The sequence below is a fragment of the Equus quagga genome, chromosome 8, assembly GCF_021613505.1.
Source record: "Equus quagga isolate Etosha38 chromosome 8, UCLA_HA_Equagga_1.0, whole genome shotgun sequence".
In the NCBI taxonomy this organism is placed as follows: Eukaryota; Metazoa; Chordata; class Mammalia; order Perissodactyla; family Equidae; genus Equus; species Equus quagga.
Window position 1 is genome coordinate 56,587,516 of NC_060274.1, and position 18,998 is coordinate 56,606,513.

Consider the following 18,998-nt stretch of genomic DNA (forward strand, 5'->3'; position numbering starts at 1 on the left):
TTGGTTGTCTTTGGGGTATCTTCCTTAGGTGACTTTTTACTGTTCCCATTTAATTTTTTTTGTTAGGCCTCTGATCTGCAGATTTTCGTGTATGCCTTTACATCTTTTGGCAAAAAGTTAACCAAGAAGATGAGGCTTCACCCTGATACGTTTGTTCAGCTTGCACTTCAGCTGGCCTATTATAGACTTCACGGATGGTAAGGACCATTTGTTTTCCATTTTCAGAATCTTGAAGTCAGGGGTATGTCTTTATCATGGCTATTCCATCCTAACTCCCCAGTGTTTTTTCCGAGTTTTTTCCCAATTTACACTGTGTCCTAATTTGAAATTCCATCAACAGTGTATTAGAGTTTCAATCTGTGACACTTTCACCACTTTCACAGTCTTTGTTTTTCATTACCTTAATATTTTTGAAGTGTCTGCTCTCTTCTAAGAGGAGTTTTGCCATTCTTTGGAATTCAGATCACTTGGTTTTCTTGCAGCCTCAGTATTCAGAAGGGTTCATGAAAAGATGTGATTTTATAGATTATCAAGTCTTTACTCATTTTTAAGACAGGAGAGATGGTATGTTATGACTTTCTACATCCTCAGCAGAAGTGGAAGCTCCTTGATCTTGCTTTTTTTAATCCACTCTGAGAATATCTGTCTTTAAATAGGATGTTTAGATTATTTACATTTAATATAACTATTAATAAAGTTGGGTTTAAGTCTGCATCTTACTTGTTTTCTCTTTATCCCATCTGTTTCTTTCGTTCTTTCTTTTTTATCCTCTTTTGAATTCCTAGGGTGTTTTTTTTATTGTTTCATTTTATCTCCATTGTCAGCTGTTCTGATTTTTTGTTTGTTTTAGTAGTTGCAGTGGGGTTTGCAAACTACATCTTTAACTTATCGCAGTCTACCTTCAAATGATATTTTCCACTACAAATATAATGTAAGAAGCTTAAAGCAGAATGCTTCTATTTTGCTTCTCACATTCTTTGTGCTGTTGTCATACATTACACTTTTACGTATTTATATACCTCACAATGCACTGTTACTATTTTTGCCTTAAGCAGTCAATTATCTTTTTTTATCCTGGTAAAATGTATATACAATAAAACTTACAGTTTTAATCTTTTTTTTTTTTTTTTTTTTTGCTGAGGAAGAGTCACCCTGAGCTAACATCTGTTGCCAATCTTCCTCTTTGTGTATGTGAGCCACCCTCACAGCATGGCCACTGACAGACAAGTGGTGTAGGTCCGTGCCTGGGCACCAAAGCACAGTGCACTGAACTTAACCACTAGGGCACCAGGGCTGGCCCTTAACCATTTTTTTTTTTTTTAAAGATTTTATTTTTTTTCCTTTTTCTCCCCAAAGTCCCCCGGTACATAGTTGTATATTCTTTGTTGTGGGTCCTTCTAGTTGTGGCATGTGGGACGCTGCTTCAGCGTGGTTTGATGAGCAGTGTCATGTCCGCGCCCAGGATTCGAACCAACGAAACACTGGGCCACCTGCAGCAGAGCACGCGAACTTAACCACTCGGCCACGGGGCCAGCCCCTGGCCCTTAACCATTTTTAAGTTTTTAATCCACTGGCATTAATTACATTCACAATGTTGTGAAACCATCACCACTATCCATTTCCAAAATATTTTCATCACCCCAAACAGAAACTCTGTACCCATTAAGCAATAACTTCCCATTCCTCCATCTGTCCCAGCCCCTGGTAACCTCTAATCTCTTTCTGTCTCTATGAATTTGCCTGTTCTAGATATTTCCTGTAAGTGGAATTATACAGTATCTGTCCTTTTGTGTCTGGTTTCTTTCACTTAAGAGAATGTTTTCAAGGTTTATCCATGTTGTAGAATTGTAACTTCATTCCTTCTGATGGCTGAATAATATTCCATTATATGGATTTATCACATTTTGTTTACCCATTCATCTGTTGATAGACACTTAGCTTGTTTCTACTTTTTGGCTATTGTGAATAATGCTGCTGTGAACATTCATATACACGTGTCTGTTTGAGTCCCTGTTTTCAGTTACTCTAAGTGTATATCTAGGAGTGGAATTGCTGGGTTGTGTGGTAATTCTAAGTTTAACTTTTTGAGGAACTGCCAAACTATTTTCCATAGTTGGCAACACCATTTTACATTCCTACCAGCAGGTTCTAATTGTGCCACATCTTTGCTAACAGTTATTTATTTATTTTTTCTGGGTTTATTTATTTTATTTTATTTATTTAATTTTTAAAAAATTTTTATTGCAGTAACATTGGATTATAACATTATATAGCTTTCAGATGTACATTGTAATATATTTTAAATTCTGTATAGATTACATCATGTTCCCCACCCAAAAACTAATTATAGTTCATCACCACACATGTGAGCCTAATCACCCCTTTTGCCCTCTTCTCACCCCTCTTCTCCTATGGTAACCACCAATCCAGTCTCTGTTGCTGTGTATTTCTTTATCGTTGTTTTTATCTTCTACTTATGAGTGAGATCATATGGTATTTGACTTTCTCCCTCTGACTTATTTCACTTAGCATAATACCCTCAAGTTTTTTCTGTTTTTAAAAAATTATAGCCATCCTAGTAGTTGTGAAGTGGTATCTCTTGTAGTTTTATTTTTATTTCTCTAATGACTAATAAGGTTGATTATCTTTTCATGTGTTTATTGGCCGTTTCTATATCTTCATTGGCAAAATGTCTATTCAGGGTCCTTTGTGCATTTGGTAGTTGGTTTGTTTGTCATTTTGTTGTTGAATTGTAAGAGTTCCTTATATGTTTTGGATATGAAACTCTTATCAAATATGTGATTTGCAAATATTTTCTCCCATTCTGTGAGTTGTCTTTTCACTCTCTTCATGGTATCTTTTCACAAAGATTTTAATTTTGATGTCCAATTTATCCATTTTTTTTTCATTTGTTGCCTGCTTTTGGCATCATGTCTAAGAAATCATTGCCAAATCCAACGTCAAAAGCTTTTTCCCTATGTTTTTTTCTAAGAATTTTATAGTTTTAGATCTTGCTTTGGATCTCTGATCCCTTCTGCATTAATTTTTGTATATGGCATATGGTATGGGTCCAAATTCATTCTTTTGCATGTGGATATCCAGTTTTCCTAGCATTATTTGTTGAAGAAACTGTTCTTTCCCTATTGAATGGTCTTGACACTCTTGTGCAAAATCAGTTGACCATAGCTGTGATGCTTATTTTTGGGCTTCTAATTCTGTACCATTGGTCTATATGTCTCTTGTGCCATTCTTCTTGTACCCATACAATACTGTTTTGATTATTGTACCTTTGTAGTAAGTTTTGAAATCTGGAAGTGTGAGTTCTTCACCTTTGTTCTTTTTTTCAAGATTTTTTGGCTATTCTGGGTCACTTGAAATTCCTTGTGTGTTTTAGGATGAGTTGTTCCATTTTTGCAAAAATGTTGTTGGGATTTTGATAGAGATTGCATTGAATCAGTAGATCAGTTTGGGTAGTATTGTCATCTGAACAATATTAAGTCTTTTGGTCCACAAACATGGGGTCCCTTTCCATCTATTTGTGTCTTTTTAAATTTCTTTCAGCAATGATTTGTAGTTTTCAGTGTACAAGTCTTTTCACTTCCTTCGTTAAACTTAATCCTGAGTACTTTATTCTTTTTGATGCTACTGTGAATGGAATTTTTTTCTTAATTTTTTTTCCGGATCATTCATTGCTAGTGTATAGAGATGCAACTGATTTTTGTGTGTTGATTTGGTATCTTGAAACTTTGCCAAATTTGTTTATTAGCTCTTAACAGTTTTTTTGAACTCTTTAGGGTTTTCTAAGTATAAGATCAAGTATCTGTGAGTAGAGATAGTTTTGCTTTTTGCTTTCCAATTTGGATGCCTTTTATTTTTTTTCCTCTGGCTAGAACAGTCAGTACTATGTTGAATAGAAGTGGCAAAAGCAGGCATCCTTGTCTTCTTAGTCATCTTAGGTGGAAAGTTTTCAGTCCTTCACCATTGAGTATGATGTTAGCTGTTGGTTTTTCATAAATGCCCATTATCATGTTGAGAAAGTTCCCTTCTTTATTTTTTTATTTTTATTTTTTTTTGAGGAAGATTAGCCCTGAGCTAACTACTGCCAATCCTCCTCTTTTTGCTGAGGAAGACTGGCCCTGAGCTAACATCCATGCCCATCTTCCTCTACTTTTTATATGTGGCATGCCTACCACAGCATGGCTTTTGCCAAGTGGTGCCACATCCGCATCCGGGATCCGAACCTGCGAACCCCAGGCCACAAGAAAGTTCCCTTCTATTCATAGTTTATTGAGTGTTTTTATTATGATTTTTTTTTTGGAGGAAGATTAGCCCTAAGCTAACATCTGCTGCCAGTCCTACTCTTTTTGCTGAGGAAGATTGGCCCTGAGCTAACATCTGTGCCCATCTTCCTCTATTTTATATGTGGGACGCCTGCCACAGCATGGCTTGATGAGTGGTGTATAGGTCCGCACCAGGATCTGAACCCACAAACCCCAGGCCACCAAAGCAGAATGTGTGAACTTAACCGCTACACCACCAGGCCAGCCCCATGTGTTTTTATTACGGAAGAGTGTTGGATTTTGTTAGAAGCTTTTTCTGTATCAGTTGAGATCATCGTGTAGGTCTTTTCCTTCATTCTATTAATGTGATGTATTATACAGATTTTTCATATGTTGACCCACCCTCGCATTCCTGGGATAAATCCCACTTGGCCATGGTGTATCATCCTTTTAGTATGCTGCTGAATTTGATTTGCTAGTAATTTGTAGAGGATTTTTGTATCTGCATTCATAAGGGATATTGGTCTATAGTGTCTTTTCTTGTAATGTCTTTGTTTTTGGTAACTGGGTAATGCTGGTCTCATATATTATGAATTAGGAAGTATTCCCTCCTCTTTAGTTTTTTAGAAGAGTTTGAGAATGATTGGTGTTAATTCTTTAAGTGTTAGAATTCATCAGTGAAGCCATCTCGTCCAGAACTTTTCTTTGTTTGGAGGTTTTTGATTACTGATTCATCTTCTTACTTGTTATAGGTCCAGTCACATTTTTATTTTTTCTTGAGTCATATTTGTTAATTTATGTGTTTCTCAGAATATGTCCATTTTATTTAGGTTACCCAATTTATTGGTATACAGTTGTTCATAGTATTCTCTTACACAGGCATATCTTGTTTTATTGTGCTTTGCTTTCTTCTGCTTTGCAGATACTGCTTTTTTTACAAGATCCTTCACCAGCAAAAAAGATTATGACTTGCTGAAGTCTCAGATGATAGCAATTTTTTACTAATAAAGTATTTTTAAATTAAGGTTGTACATTGTTTTTTCAAACATCATGCTATTGCACACTTAATAGACTACAGTATATTATAAATATAACTTTTATTTCCCTGAGAAACCAAAAAATTAGTGTGACTCCCTTTACTGTGATATTGACTTTATTGCAGTGCTCTGGAACCAACCCTGCAATATCTCCAAGATATGCCGGTAATCCTTTTTATTTCTGTAAAGTCAAAATAATGCCCTCTCTTTTATAGCTAATTTAAGTAATTGGAGTTTATTCCCTTTTTATCTTAGTGTAGCTAAAGGTTTGTCAGTTTTGTTGATCTTTTCAAAGAACCAACCTTTTGCTTTAGTTAACTTTCTCTATTTTTCATTTCTGTATTTTGTTTATCTCCATTCTAGTCTTAATTATTTTCTTCATTTTGCTAGCTTTGGGTCTAGTTTGCTGTTCTTTTTTCTAATTCCTTAAGGTGTGTAGTTTATTGATTTGAGATCTTTTTTTAATGTAAGAGTTTAAAGCTATAAATATCCCTCTGAACACTGCTTTTGCTTTGTCCCATAAGTTTTGGTATGTTGTGTTTTCATTTTCATTCATCTCAAGGTATTTTCTAATTTCCCTTGTGATTGCTTCCTGACCAATTAGTTATTTTAGAGGATGTTGTTTAATTTCTACATATTTGTGAATTTTCCGGTTTTTCTTCTGTTATTGATTTCTAGCTTCATTCCATTGTCATTGAAGAAAATACATTTTATGATTTCAGTCTTTTTAAATTTATTGTGACTTGTTTTGTGGCCTAATATATGGTTTATCCTGGAGAATGTTCCATGTGCACTTGAGAAGAATTTGAATTCTGCTGTTATTGAGTGGCATATTGTCTATATATCTATTAGGTCTAGTTATTTATAGTGTTGTTCGAGTCCTCTGTTTCCCTGTTGATCTTCCGTCTGCATATTCTATCCATTTTTGAAAGTTGGGTATAGAAGTCTCCAACTATTGTAGAGTTGTTTGGTTCTCTCTTCAATTCTGTCAATGTTTGCTTCATATATTTTAGGGCTCTGTTGTTTGGTGCATATATTTTCATAATTGTTATCTCTTCTTGATGAATTAAACATTTTTATCAGTATATAATGTCCTCTTTGTCTTTTTTAACCTTTTTGACTTAAAATCTGTTTTATCTTATAATAACATAGCCACTCTAACTCTCTTTTGGCTACTGTTTTCATGGAATATCTTTTTTCATCCTTTTACTTTTAATCTCTTAATGTCTTTGTATCTAAAGTGAATCTCTTGTAGACCGCATAGACAATGTTTTTTTATCCATCCTGCCAATCTCTGCCTTTGATTGGAGAGTTTAGTCTATTTTACATTTAAAATAATTACTGATAAGGAGAGATTTACTTCTGCCATTTAGCTATGTTTTCTGTAGGTCTTACATGTTTTTTGTTTCTCAATTTCTCCATTACTGCCTTTTTTGTATTTAGTTTTTTTGTAGTGTACCATTTTGATTCCCTTCTGTCTTTTTCTCTTTTGTTTTTTTGGGTATTTTCTTCTTGGTTACCTTGGAGATTACAATTAACATCTTAACTTTAAAACAACTTAGTTTGAATAATATCAGCTTAGTTTCAATAGTATATACTTTGCTTCTGTACATCTCTGTACTGCCCTCTTTATTTTGTTATTGTCACAGATTACATCTTTATACATAGTGTGCCCACTAACGTAAATTTATATTTTATGCATTTGCCTTTTTAAGTAAAAAAAAAACTAAACAAAACTGTTAAACATGTTGCTGCTTCTCCCATATTTCCTATAAACTGGTAGTTAGCTCTAGAGACTTGAGAAGAGTAATCAGTTATTTTTATTTTTTACAACAATAAATTAGATAGTTAATGGTACTTGGTTTCTATTTCATCCTTTTCAGATTGAGAATGGCTTCAGTTGTCAGCCTAGATCCATTACAGAGTTTCCTCCCCGAGTTTTTCATCTAATGGTTTTAAGAGCCATTGATGATCATTACCAAGATCAGTTATTTCATTAAAGGTTACAGAGTAGTGATATTTTGTTATTCATTCTTGCTGCTTTTATATTTAATCTATTTTTAAAAGAATGTTATTTTAGTGGTGTTTAAAGTTTTTATTTACACTTTCCCCTTCATACTTTGAAAGGATACAACTTTAGCTCGGGGAGACAGCCTCACAGAAACACTGAACAGAAGAGGCTCAGTAACTCTGTTTGAGCCCTCTTGGCCACATTCAGCCCTTTTACTCATTCCATTTGATCTCTTTAACTCTAAATTCCAACCACCAGGAAAGTAAGAGAGCTTTATATCTAAAATCATTATATCATTCTCCAACCCAGGAAAACAGTCATCGCTCTGGGGAACTTCTTAAATAATACTTTTACTTAATTCTACAGTCATTCATGTTCTATATGAAGGAGCTAAAGGCCAAAGACTCTGTATTATCTATTGCTGTATAACAAATTACTCCCAAAATTAGTTGCTTAAAACAACAAACATTTATTATCTCACATTTTCTGTTGGTCAGGAATCCAGGTGTGGCTTAGCTGGCTGCCTCAGACTTCAGGTCTCTTGTGAGGTTGTAGTCGGGCTGTCAGCCAGGGCTCTGTTCTTATCTGAAGGCACTCCTGAGGGAGGATTCCCTTCCAGCTCACTCACATGGTTATTAGTAGGATTTAGTTCCTCCCAAGCTGTTGTTCAGAGGCCTCCTTCAGTTTCTTGCCGCCTGGGCCTCTTTATAGGGTAGCAACCAGCATAGCAGCTGGCTTTCCTTAGAGTAAGGAAGTGAGAGAGCAAGAGAGGGCTCTCTTTGTAACCTAATTTCAGAAGTGACATCCCGTCACTTTCGTCATATTCTTTTCATTAGATTGAAGTCATTAAGTCCATCCCACGCTCAAAGTGAGGGGTTATGCCAAGGCATAAATAGCAGGAGGCAGGGATTACTGGAGGGCATCTTAGAGGCCACCTACCACAGACTCCTCTGCATATAACCTGACAGCAGCCAAGCCTTTGAAACGTTTCATATTATATGAGACCCTGTGTACCAGAGTACTTTTTGCTCTTTGATATTGAAAATAGCCTCTTTGTTCTTGAAAGTCTCAACTGTTTTCTATATTGTAGAACTTAGTGTCTGACCAAAGCCACTAAGCAAAGTTTTATTAGGGAAACTCTTCTTTGTAATAACATTAGAGCATTTTCTTTCTTGTAATACATTCTCTTACTTTCATTTTTTCTTGTAGCCCTGGTTGCTGCTATGAAACAGCTATGACAAGATATTTTTATCATGGCCGTACAGAGACTGTGCGATCTTGTACAGTAGAAGCAGTCAGGTGGTGCCAGTCCATGCAGAATCCTTATGCCAGTGTGAGTATTTGAAATGGAAAGATTCACAGAATTTGTTCTACAGGAACCTTGGCCCTTGAATCAGTAACTTCTTTACCTCAATTCCCCTGGATGAGTAAAATACTTTCAGACATTTTTTCCTGAAGTTTTCCAAAGATTTGTTCAGTTGCCAGTGAGATATATATATCTGGAAAGAATAAGAAACAAGGAAGACCTGGGAAGAAGCCCATTTGTGTCATTTCCTAGGCAAAATATCCTCAGTACCTTGAGTATTTCACTAGTATTGATCTGCTTTTAGAAGAACACCAGTAAAATGCAGACTCCCAAAGCACCTTTAACAGGAAGCTGTTCTTGATGTGTTTGAATTTTTTTGAAATCACATATTTTTGTTTTCATATATTAGAACCAGATTAGTTTTATAAGTTTTGTTTTATACTTTTTTTTTGAAGCATTTAGACAACAGGGTAGTTCCTTCCCCCTGCTATTTTGGTATTGCATGGGCTCCTTTAGTTTTGATAGACATAGTTCTGTATATCATATGTATCTGTTAATTTGTTTTAATTTCAAGGAACGGCTTCATTATCATTTTTGTACAACTATGCTTTAGTTTTGAAATTCTAGTTGCTGCTGTCTTTATACTTGTTAATGTCGCTTCAGTGCTGGAACTTCCTATTTTCCTATTCTGAGAAAGAAATAATCAAGATGCAGGACATACAGGAAGGAAAACACAATACTAGAAGTAAGGGAAAGACACAGAAGCGTGTGTCTCAAGGTCTTAGAAATCTTCTTTTTCTCTCCCAAATCACCCAACTCCTAATTACACTGAGCTCAGGGGTCTTTTGTTTGCTTTCTGTGCAGTTTGTTATTGAAGTGTCTCTTGATTTTTAACATAGCTCCTTGAGCGGCAGCAAAAGATGTTACAGGCTTTTGCAAAGCATAATAAAATGATGAAAGATTGTTCAACTGGAAAAGGTACTTATATTAGAATTATTCTAACTTTTTTAAAAAAACCTCTTACGTTGAAAAATTTTTTCTGACTTCAGATGTGGGGTTTCATTGCAGGATTTGACCGTCATCTTTTAGGTCTTTCACTCATAGCAAAAGAGGAAGGTCTCCCAATTCCAGAACTCTTTACGGACCCAGTTTTCTCCAAAAGGTGATATATTGGAGTGTTTTATAACTTCATCAAGCAGTTTGTTTTTTTACTGAATGTTAAAAGTTCTTCAGAAGCAATAGAAGCTTCTGCAAGCCTAGTAAAATATTCTTTCTTTATGCCACACAGTGGAGGAGGTGGAAACTTTGTCCTCTCAACAAGCCTGATTGGTTACTTCAGAATCCAGGGAGTGGTGGCTCCCATGGTGCACAATGGCTATGGATTTTTCTACCACATCAGAGACAACAGGTGAGGCTGCTCCTATTCTTCTTACTGTGCTATAGAGTAAGAAAGCTAGCATTTGTTGTTTGATTGTCTTTCCTACACTATGATTCTGTGTTGTGATGTCACTTGCTGCATAGGTAATTATTTTTACTACTTAGGCATTTGATGTATATTTATGTTTCTCTGTCCTGCTTTCGAGACACTTGTCATCTTAGTCCTTTAGCCATTTTGTGCAGAACACTGTTTAAGGTTGACTCAGTGATCATGTCATCATCCTCAAAAATCAGTGCACATATTAACATATTTGTTCCATCCGAAGTATTTTATGGTAGGTTCAGATAAAATTTCACTGCCTTGTAAATATGTGGTGGTTCACACAGTCATAGACAGTACTAATAAGAGTAAGATAAGAGACTAAATAAATTAATTTATATTCAAAAAAAGAATGTTTTACCAATTCAGATGCATTTCATTTCAGTTGTATGAGGTTTGACTTATGTTTGTGGAAAGAATGAGAAAGAAAATGTTAAAACCTGGTAGGAAAAAGAGAGGTGGAGAACAAGGTGATGTGGAATTGATAGAAAGGCTTGGAAGGTCCTCATTCACATAGTCTGGAAGTCTCTTTATTGGGGTCTTTCAAAGCATGGGAGGCTTTATAACAAAATGGTGTCGCCACATTTAGCACTATGTGAACAAGAAGAGAGCAGGATTGGAGGCACTTCACATGGAATGGGAAAAATTCGAATGATAATATATACGGCATATTTCAGTTTGTAAGATATTGTTTTTATGCTTTTTCTTCTTTAAAGAGTTTACAGCCATTTTATTTTTTTTAAACTTTATCATCTGCCCCCGTGTCAGGTGTGATTTGTGCATGGTCTGTTATATCAGTGGTGCTTGTATTTCTTGGCATCTGAGTCCTTATGTTATGTATTCCCATAGTATTCAGTTTGTGTACATTAATGTGCAAATTAAAGGTTGAATGACAAAAGTTAAACATAGATCTTATCCTTTTTCATAATAAAATGTCAGAGGTCACCAGACACAGAGAATAAGTAAGCATTCTAACATATTCCCTGACAAGTAGTGGATCCTCTGTTGCATGCAGTAATAAGAGTTCAAGCCAGATATACCTCGGCTCTCTGACTTTAGAAAAATATGTCTTTAATGATCCTGGGACAGAGCTTCCATTCATTCATTCAGAAAATATTTAGTGAGAACGTGTAGTGTGCCAGGTATTGTTATAGGTGCTAAGGACACAAGACAGACAAGATCCCCCATCTTATAGATTTTCTTTTCTACTTTGGAAAGAGAGACAAAAGCCAACAAATAAGCAAGATAACTTCAAATCGTGATGAATGCTATGGAGGAAATAAGCAAGTTGATGTGGTAATAGAGACAGTTGGCAGGAAGATGGAGCACTGCTTTATATAGTGTGGTCAGGGAAGGTCTCCGAGGAGTGACAACTAAGCTGAGATGTTAAGGATGAGAAGGAATTAATCATATGAATGCCAAGAAAACAGCTTTCCAGAATCTGATCACTGCTTACTATCCCCGATGCTACCACCCAAGCTAAGCTGTCGTCTTCTCCCACTTAGGTTATTGCAACGGGTTCCTATGTAGTCATCTTGCTTCCACCTTTCCTCCCCTACAGACCATCCTCTACACGGCAGCCCCTGATAGTACTTTTAAAAATGTAACTCAAGTCATATCATTCTTGTACTCAAAATCCTCCAAGGGCTTCTCATTTCCCTCACAGTAAAATCCAGGGTCCTCCTGTGAGACCCTACATGACCTAGTTCTCAGTTACGTCTCTGACCTTGTCTTCTACAGCTCTCCTACTGTTTCACTCTAGTCCAGTCACACTGGCCTTCTTGTACCTTGAACATACTAAGCAAGCTCCCTCCTCATGGCATTCACAGTTATGATTCCTCTGCCTAGTACCTTCTTCCTTGAAATATATGCAAGGATCACTCCCTTAACTTCATACAGATATTTGTTAAAAATTTGCTCTTATCTGAGAGGCCTTCTTTGACCATCTAAAATAGCACTTCTCCCCCTTTTCGGCACACACCTGCTACACTTTCTTTATAACACTTCTAACTACCCAATATGTATATACATTTATTTGTATGTTATCTGTCTTCCCTTCCTAGAATATAAGCCCACAAGAACAGGGTCTTTGATTTGTTTCTGGTATCCCCAGCTCTGTTAACAATGCCTTGTAAATATGTTGCACTCAGTGAATGTTTTTACAACAACTTTGTTGTTGAATATTAGTATACAGGTCATGGTATAGGAAAGAGCCTGGCATTTACAAAGAATGGAAAGAGGAAGTATGGCTATAAATTAGCAATTGAGTGGGAGGGTGGTAGAAGAAGGGGTTGAAGAGGGGTAGACAGGAGCTAAATCTTGATGTTCTCAACCCCGAGTGCACATTATAATCACCTGGAGAGCTTTAAAAATAATACGCCTTGGAATCACAGAGTTGTTTGGGGTGTTCAGTTGATGTAGGGCCTTGTAACATGGTAAAGAATTTGGATTTTCTCCTAAGAATAATGGGAAGCATTTTACTAGGTTTAAGCATGAAAGTTACATGTTTTATTAACATGTAAAGAGAGCTATTGGCTGTTATATGGAATATAAATTAGGTGGACAGTAATATGGGTAAGAATGAGAGGGAAGTCAGTCAGGAAGCAAGGATGATAAGTTTAACAAAGCAGTTGATAATTAAGGTGAAGAAAAGTGGAGGGATTTGAGATATATTTTGGAGGTAGAAACCACTAGGACTTACTGATTGATGGATTGCTAATTTTGATGGTGGCAGTGAAAATTAGGGGAGAAGTAGGTTTGAGGGCATGTAAGGGTAGAATCAAGAATTTTGTTTTGTACATATTGACTTGGAGATTTCTGCTAATACAAGAATTTATGATGTTTATATTTATATACAAGAGGATATGTCAGTAGGCAGTTGAATATATGAGTATTGAGCTCAGAAAAGAGCTCAGGGCTAGAGGTGTCCATTTATGCGTCATTACTGTGAATACACCCAAAACAGTTTTCAAATAAAATACATGGAAATTATCTGGAAGGGATTTTTTCATTCATTGTTAAACTAGAAAATTGTCTGACTTTTTGTGAATTTCTGTCTGACTTAATATTATTTCAAGTAATTCCCGATGCCATCAAATATGCTTTGAGATATTTTAATAGTTGAAGAATGTCTAGTCTTAGAGGTTTCCATAACTTATCTAACTACTTTCCTACTATTTCCAGTTTTTCATCATTACAAATAATGTGCAATATTATAATATATCCTTCCTCATTTTATCACATCATTTCCAACTCTAGGCATTATAAAATATTCTTTACTAATTTTATAGGCAAAAATAACATATTTGAATTCCTTATAAAGGAAAACATTTTTTCTTTGTTTATTGGCATCTGTGTAGATTCTTTTATGAATTGTACATGTAGGAGAGGTTATTTCTTTTTATAATTTAGAAAGGTAAGTGAATTTTAAAAATTTTTAATACTTGAATAAGAATCATTCATTTTTGCAAAGAAATACATTTAGAGTAAATATATCTCACTGAATATTTGAGAATTATATGAACAGTGTAGGTGGAAAATGACTAGTGATAATGAATCGCTAGGTGAAAACAAGCCAAGACTTCCTGTAGGTTCCTGTATATCTTTTAGTAAATATAATCCACTCAAACATTAGTGTCATCGTTATATACTGATCCAGAGCATGTTTTCATTTCATTCTGCTTAAAGTACACGTTGAAGTTTTAATTTACTGTCTTTTTTAGTGATGTGAAAATTGCCTGGTTGTCCACAAGCTTTACATTGCACAACATTCTGATTTTGAGTTTAATGCATGTTTTGCCATAGAAAATGTGAGTGTCTGGAGAGGGGAAGGCTGATTCCAAGAGTGTCTCACTTTCTGCTCTGAGCCCACCAGAAGCCGGGCTTCTCCCCTTTTCTCTCTTCTTTCCTATTTTGCTCTGCTTCCCGGGGCCACTTTTATCGCTTGTCAGATAGGGGATTTCTTCATCAAGAGATTCTAGAAGGAGATGATGGAGACATGACTTAGTCCCATCAGAATTTCTCTCTGGCTTTTCTAGAAACAACTTTTCTCTTATCCTTCTTTCCCTTTTATTTATTTATTTATTTATTACTCTCTTCAAATGTTATATTCTTCTTTAAAAATAGTTCCAGTTTCATTGCAAACAGTTGCATGAATCCATATTCCAACTCACTCCATTTAGGGCACATCAGGAACATCATTTTTAGGAAGAGGTGGGTTTGTTTTTTTAACGTAATAAAGACCTTACTCCAGAGCACTCTTGAGCTCTGGCTAATTTTTTGTTCCCTTTTATCCTTAGTCACTAGACACATAGTAAATGAGGTGTTCTTAGTATTATGTATAAATATGGCTTTATCTTCAGTTGTGTCAGGTTACATTTACCTAATGTCAGCAAGAATTCATATTTCATATATGAATAACCCGATGGAATAAAGGTCATAGCTGTATTCACCATTATCATTTGGAGCTTTTTTGTGTTAGGATTTTTGCGTAGTATTTAATCATTTATTATTTGTGCTTCACAGGTTTGTTGTGGCCTGTACAGCTTGGAAATCATGTCCAGAGACTGATGCAGAAAAGCTAATTGAGCAGATTTTTCATGCTTTCCATGATATGATTCAGCTGATGAACACCGCTCATCTTTAGAGACTAATCATTTATTAAGCACTTACCAAAATATATTATTAAACTGGGTGCTGGGAGTGGGTTGGTACTGTGAGATACGAAGAAATGTTGACTTAAAGGAAACTTGTTAAATGAAGAAATTAGTAGAGTCACGCTCTCTAAATTTATTCTGACGTAGAAAGTAGAAATATTTTTAAGCTTCCTCTGATGCTGCAGCAATGCAAATTATGATATAGTGAATATAGAACTATGCAATATTTAAGATAAGCCTCAACAATGCAAATCTACAAATTTTAATAATGCAAGTCTTGCTCTAACTTTTAAATATTTTTGTTGGTATCTGAACAGGTTATAAATCTTCTCTCTGAACATCATTGTAGAGTCTTATCTTCCCAAGCACTTTAACATTTTCTAGTTGCCAAAGGGTATGAAATACATGACTGGACACTAATTTCCCTGAAATCAGTGCCTTCCACATTCACCACAGGGATACAAGCCTACTATGTTTGATGGGAAAGACCACTACAATTTAATGATGATCTTTAAAAAATGGTTTCTGTTGGCCAGACAGAAGAATTAGATTGTAGGAAGGAGGTTTACATCCTCTGACACACACACACAACCTAACAAAATTCATTACAGTATGTTGTTATAATTAGTTTTGTGAATATAAAATTAGAGCACTTACATTTAAAATTAGTTGAGTTATGACTTTAAAAGGATTAAATGTTGAATCAGATTCTCAGGATTTTACAGTTTTTTTCTCCTTTTTGTTCAATTTTGTAGTTTCTTTCTCTGGAAAATAAAACTCTCAATCATATAGCTTCTTGTTTTGTGTTTGAATAAGTGGTTCCTTCCAGTTTGATCTTATACTTGCTGATCTGAGTTATGTATTGTTGTGTAGTAAACCGCCCAAAACTTACCATCTTACGACAATTTATAACTTCCTGTGATTGTGTCAGTTGATTGTGCCCAGCCGGATGGTTCTTCTGCTGGTCTTGCCTGAGTTATTTTATGCAGCTGCAGTCACCAGACTGAGGCTGGAAAGTCTAAGATGGCCTCACCCACTGTCTGAGGACTTGGTGGCTGGGACTCTCTCTCCATGTGGTCTTTGATCATTCAGTTTTCTAGCTTGGACTTTCATACTTGGCAGTAGGAATGTTCCAAGAGGGAAAGGTGGCAGTTGCAAGGTCTCTTGAGGCCTAGCCTCTGAAGTCACATGATGTCACTTCTTTTGCCTTTTATTGGTTAAAACAAGTTATGAGAACAGTCCAGATTCAAGGAGAAGGGGGAAAGTCTCATCTTTTGATAAGAGGAACAGTAGAGTCATTTTGTAAATGTAAATGAGTGGGTACAAGAGGGCATGACTTATTGGGGTCATTTTTGTAGCAATCTACCACATAAAGATTATAGTACATTTAGTGTACTGGTTGTATACGTCCCTTTTTTCTTTACATGATCATGTTCTGAATTTGATAAGACTGATTTATTTATCATTATTTCTTTGTGAAAACATTCTGAGTATGGCATTTGATATATCCTAATAGGAAGATGAAATCTGAACTATGGACCTTTTTCCTCACTTGTACAATTTTGTAGACTAGATAAGCAGGGCCTTTAGAATTATTTGGTTGGTTGTTCTTAAATAATGTCTAAAGACTTGGATATTTTAAAAGCTGATCACCTTCTGCAGAGAAATCTCTTCTCATTCATGCTTCAACACGTTTCCCTAACCTACCTGAAGTTAAAAATCACCCGGAATGCTTTTTACAAAGATATTCCTGGCCCTCAACCCAGAGGAACTGAGTCAGAATTTCCAGAGGCAGAAGTCCCATGGTCCTTATCAGGCAGCTTTTGGAATAATTAAACAAGAGTAGGTTGAATTCTGTTCACTTTGAGTCACCGTGGTAATGTACCCCTTGCCCTACTCTTCTTTTGGTTAATCTGGAATTCAGTCCACTGATAACACACGGTCACATTTGAAAAATTCTCTAGTAATGTCTGGTTTATTACAGATAGAAGAAGTTGTTATGGATAGTTTACTACCTAAACAACCTGTCACAGCAATGACAATTTATATTGCTGCAGTAGATTATGGAGAAAACAAATGGAAAATTATAGAAAAAACATTTCAGTGTGGTTAACTTCCAAAGGTTGCCTGGAATACTTTTTTGTTCTCTGTCTAAACATACTTCCCTCTTGTAGGAGAAGTGGATTAATACCTGGGAAAATTAGAATTACCAGTAAAAATACAGTTGTTATAGAAACTCAGCATTTTATTGTTGATATTTCCAGTATTTCAAGTTGCACTAAGATAATATGTGCAACTTTTACTAAGAAATTTTAAACATTTTTTAAAAGTAATACTTGATGGTGTGCTGCTTTCTTGCCTTATGGAACAGATGTGTGCCTTCATAGCTTATCTAAGGACAATTGCATTTACTCTTGGACTTTGATGTTAAAGCTGGGAATATATTCATTTTAAAATACTTCACTTCTCCAATAGAATAAATTTGGAAACTTACTAAGGGAAAGAGCAGACTTTTGAACAATTTACTTTTCCTTTGTTCTTGGGAAAATTGTTCCCAAACCATCCTGTTATCTACACAACTATTCAGGACCATAAGAACTTTCCTTATGTCTGCGACTTCTATTAATTCTACTGCTTAAATACCTGAACTTTCTTCTTCTCTTCTGTATGTTTCTGATAACTCAGGAAGAGCTAGGTTATTTTCATTCTTCATCAAGACAGGTGTCACTTGTAACTCCTAAATTTCAAATGCTGTCATATGAAACATATTGGATTTAGAACATATTGGATGTTCTAAATTGATCTGGAATAATATATACCTATATTTATGATGACTTATAAACTTCTTTTATAAGGCAGAAAAAGCTGTAGAATGATTTGAATTTATTTTTGGAATATACTACAACAAGAGTTCACAAGTTCTGTGACCCCAGCTGGACGCTGACCATAGAAAAATAGATGCCTTTTTGTGCCAGCAGCTGTTGGTGTGTGCCATGCTCCTTGACTCTGCCATTCTGAAACACTACTAAGTGTGCGTTCTGGATGGTGGACAGACGGTGAGTGACCACGATGCAGGTGCGGTCCTCTCTGGCTTTGTTTAGGGCTTCTTGGACTATCTATTGATAAATCAGAACAGAAGCCTTATCTTAAAAATTGTATAAATGAGTTTTAACATTAAAGGAAATTTAAAAATTTTACTATCCAAGCAAAAAAATTTACCTTTTATTTCTTTTCTCATCTCTTTGAAGCTTTGGCTTTATGCATGTATTTACATAATCGCTATTACCTATAGTTATCTTTTTTAATTATAATAAAAATGGATTCTCACACTATAAATAATCTTTACAATTATTTGATTTCTAACTAGTCACAATATGATATTTTACTTAACTACTTCCCTGTTATTATTTTCCAGCTTTTCCATTATTGTGCTGAAAATGTGACTTATACAGCTTTTTTTCTTTTGAATGCTTTACTTTTTTTGTGTTTATAAAGGTAGTATGTGGTCATTTTAGAAAATTCAGAAAATAGTGAAAGGAACAAAATAAAATATTCTACCTCAAAATAACCACTGTCTAAATTTCTGTTTACCTTTTTTTCCTGTGTTGACATCATTTTTTTCATGGTTGCCAGCACAAAAGACTGCTGTTTTACAAATTAAATGGGACATGAGTTCGGAGGCCACACCTTTTCACTTTCAGTATCCAGAGCTGATGTAGCTTCATTCAACAGGAGGATCTGAGGTTGTCTGATGAGGGCTCGGGCAATAGCAATCCTCTGTTTTTGACCTCCTCAGAGCTGAGTCCCTTTATCTCCCACTCTTGTTTCATATTTCTGCGAGGTAGCCACTAATAAAGTTAATAAAATTCTAACCCAGAAAGATTATTGATGGTATGTTGATAAACTTTTATTTCTAAACATTTGACAGTTCTGCTTATAAGGAAAAAACATTTAGAATCAACAAAGCTTCCATAACAACTAGGTAGTTGTCCATTTAATGTTATAATGTTATTTGCATTTAACAGAATGTTCATTTTCAAAATCCAACTGGAAAACTAGTGCCTTTACTTCTTAATGGTATTTTACAACAAATTCTCAAATTCCTACCATTATCATACTATCAGTTGATCTGCTGTCATTGGAGTCCTAAAAAGGTTAAATGTTAATGTTTTCAAGGTTTTAAAAAATTTTTAATTTGAAATATTCATATGACCTACATGGAGCCTAGTTTA

General features: G+C 35.3%; 1 protein-coding gene and 1 pseudogene across 4 annotated transcripts in view; one reads left to right on the top strand and one right to left on the bottom strand.

Moving 5' to 3' along the window:
• Positions 1 to 15,557, top strand: part of CROT (carnitine O-octanoyltransferase) — a 53,898-nt gene extending 38,341 nt beyond the window's left edge. For all 4 annotated transcript variants that reach the window (XM_046670076.1, XM_046670077.1, XM_046670075.1 and 1 more), the window contains 6 exons: positions 67 to 197; positions 8,538 to 8,661; positions 9,534 to 9,612; positions 9,703 to 9,796; positions 9,923 to 10,042; positions 14,636 to 15,557. In XM_046670076.1, the coding sequence (XP_046526032.1) occupies positions 67 to 197; positions 8,538 to 8,661; positions 9,534 to 9,612; positions 9,703 to 9,796; positions 9,923 to 10,042; positions 14,636 to 14,756 (669 nt within the window). In that variant the 3' untranslated portion in view covers positions 14,757 to 15,557. The remainder of the gene's footprint in view (positions 1 to 66; positions 198 to 8,537; positions 8,662 to 9,533; positions 9,613 to 9,702; positions 9,797 to 9,922; positions 10,043 to 14,635) is intronic.
• Positions 15,558 to 17,678: 2,121 nt separating this feature from the next.
• The window catches only part of LOC124243310 (phosphatidylcholine translocator ABCB4-like), a 79,423-nt pseudogene continuing 78,103 nt past the window's right edge, over positions 17,679 to 18,998 (bottom strand).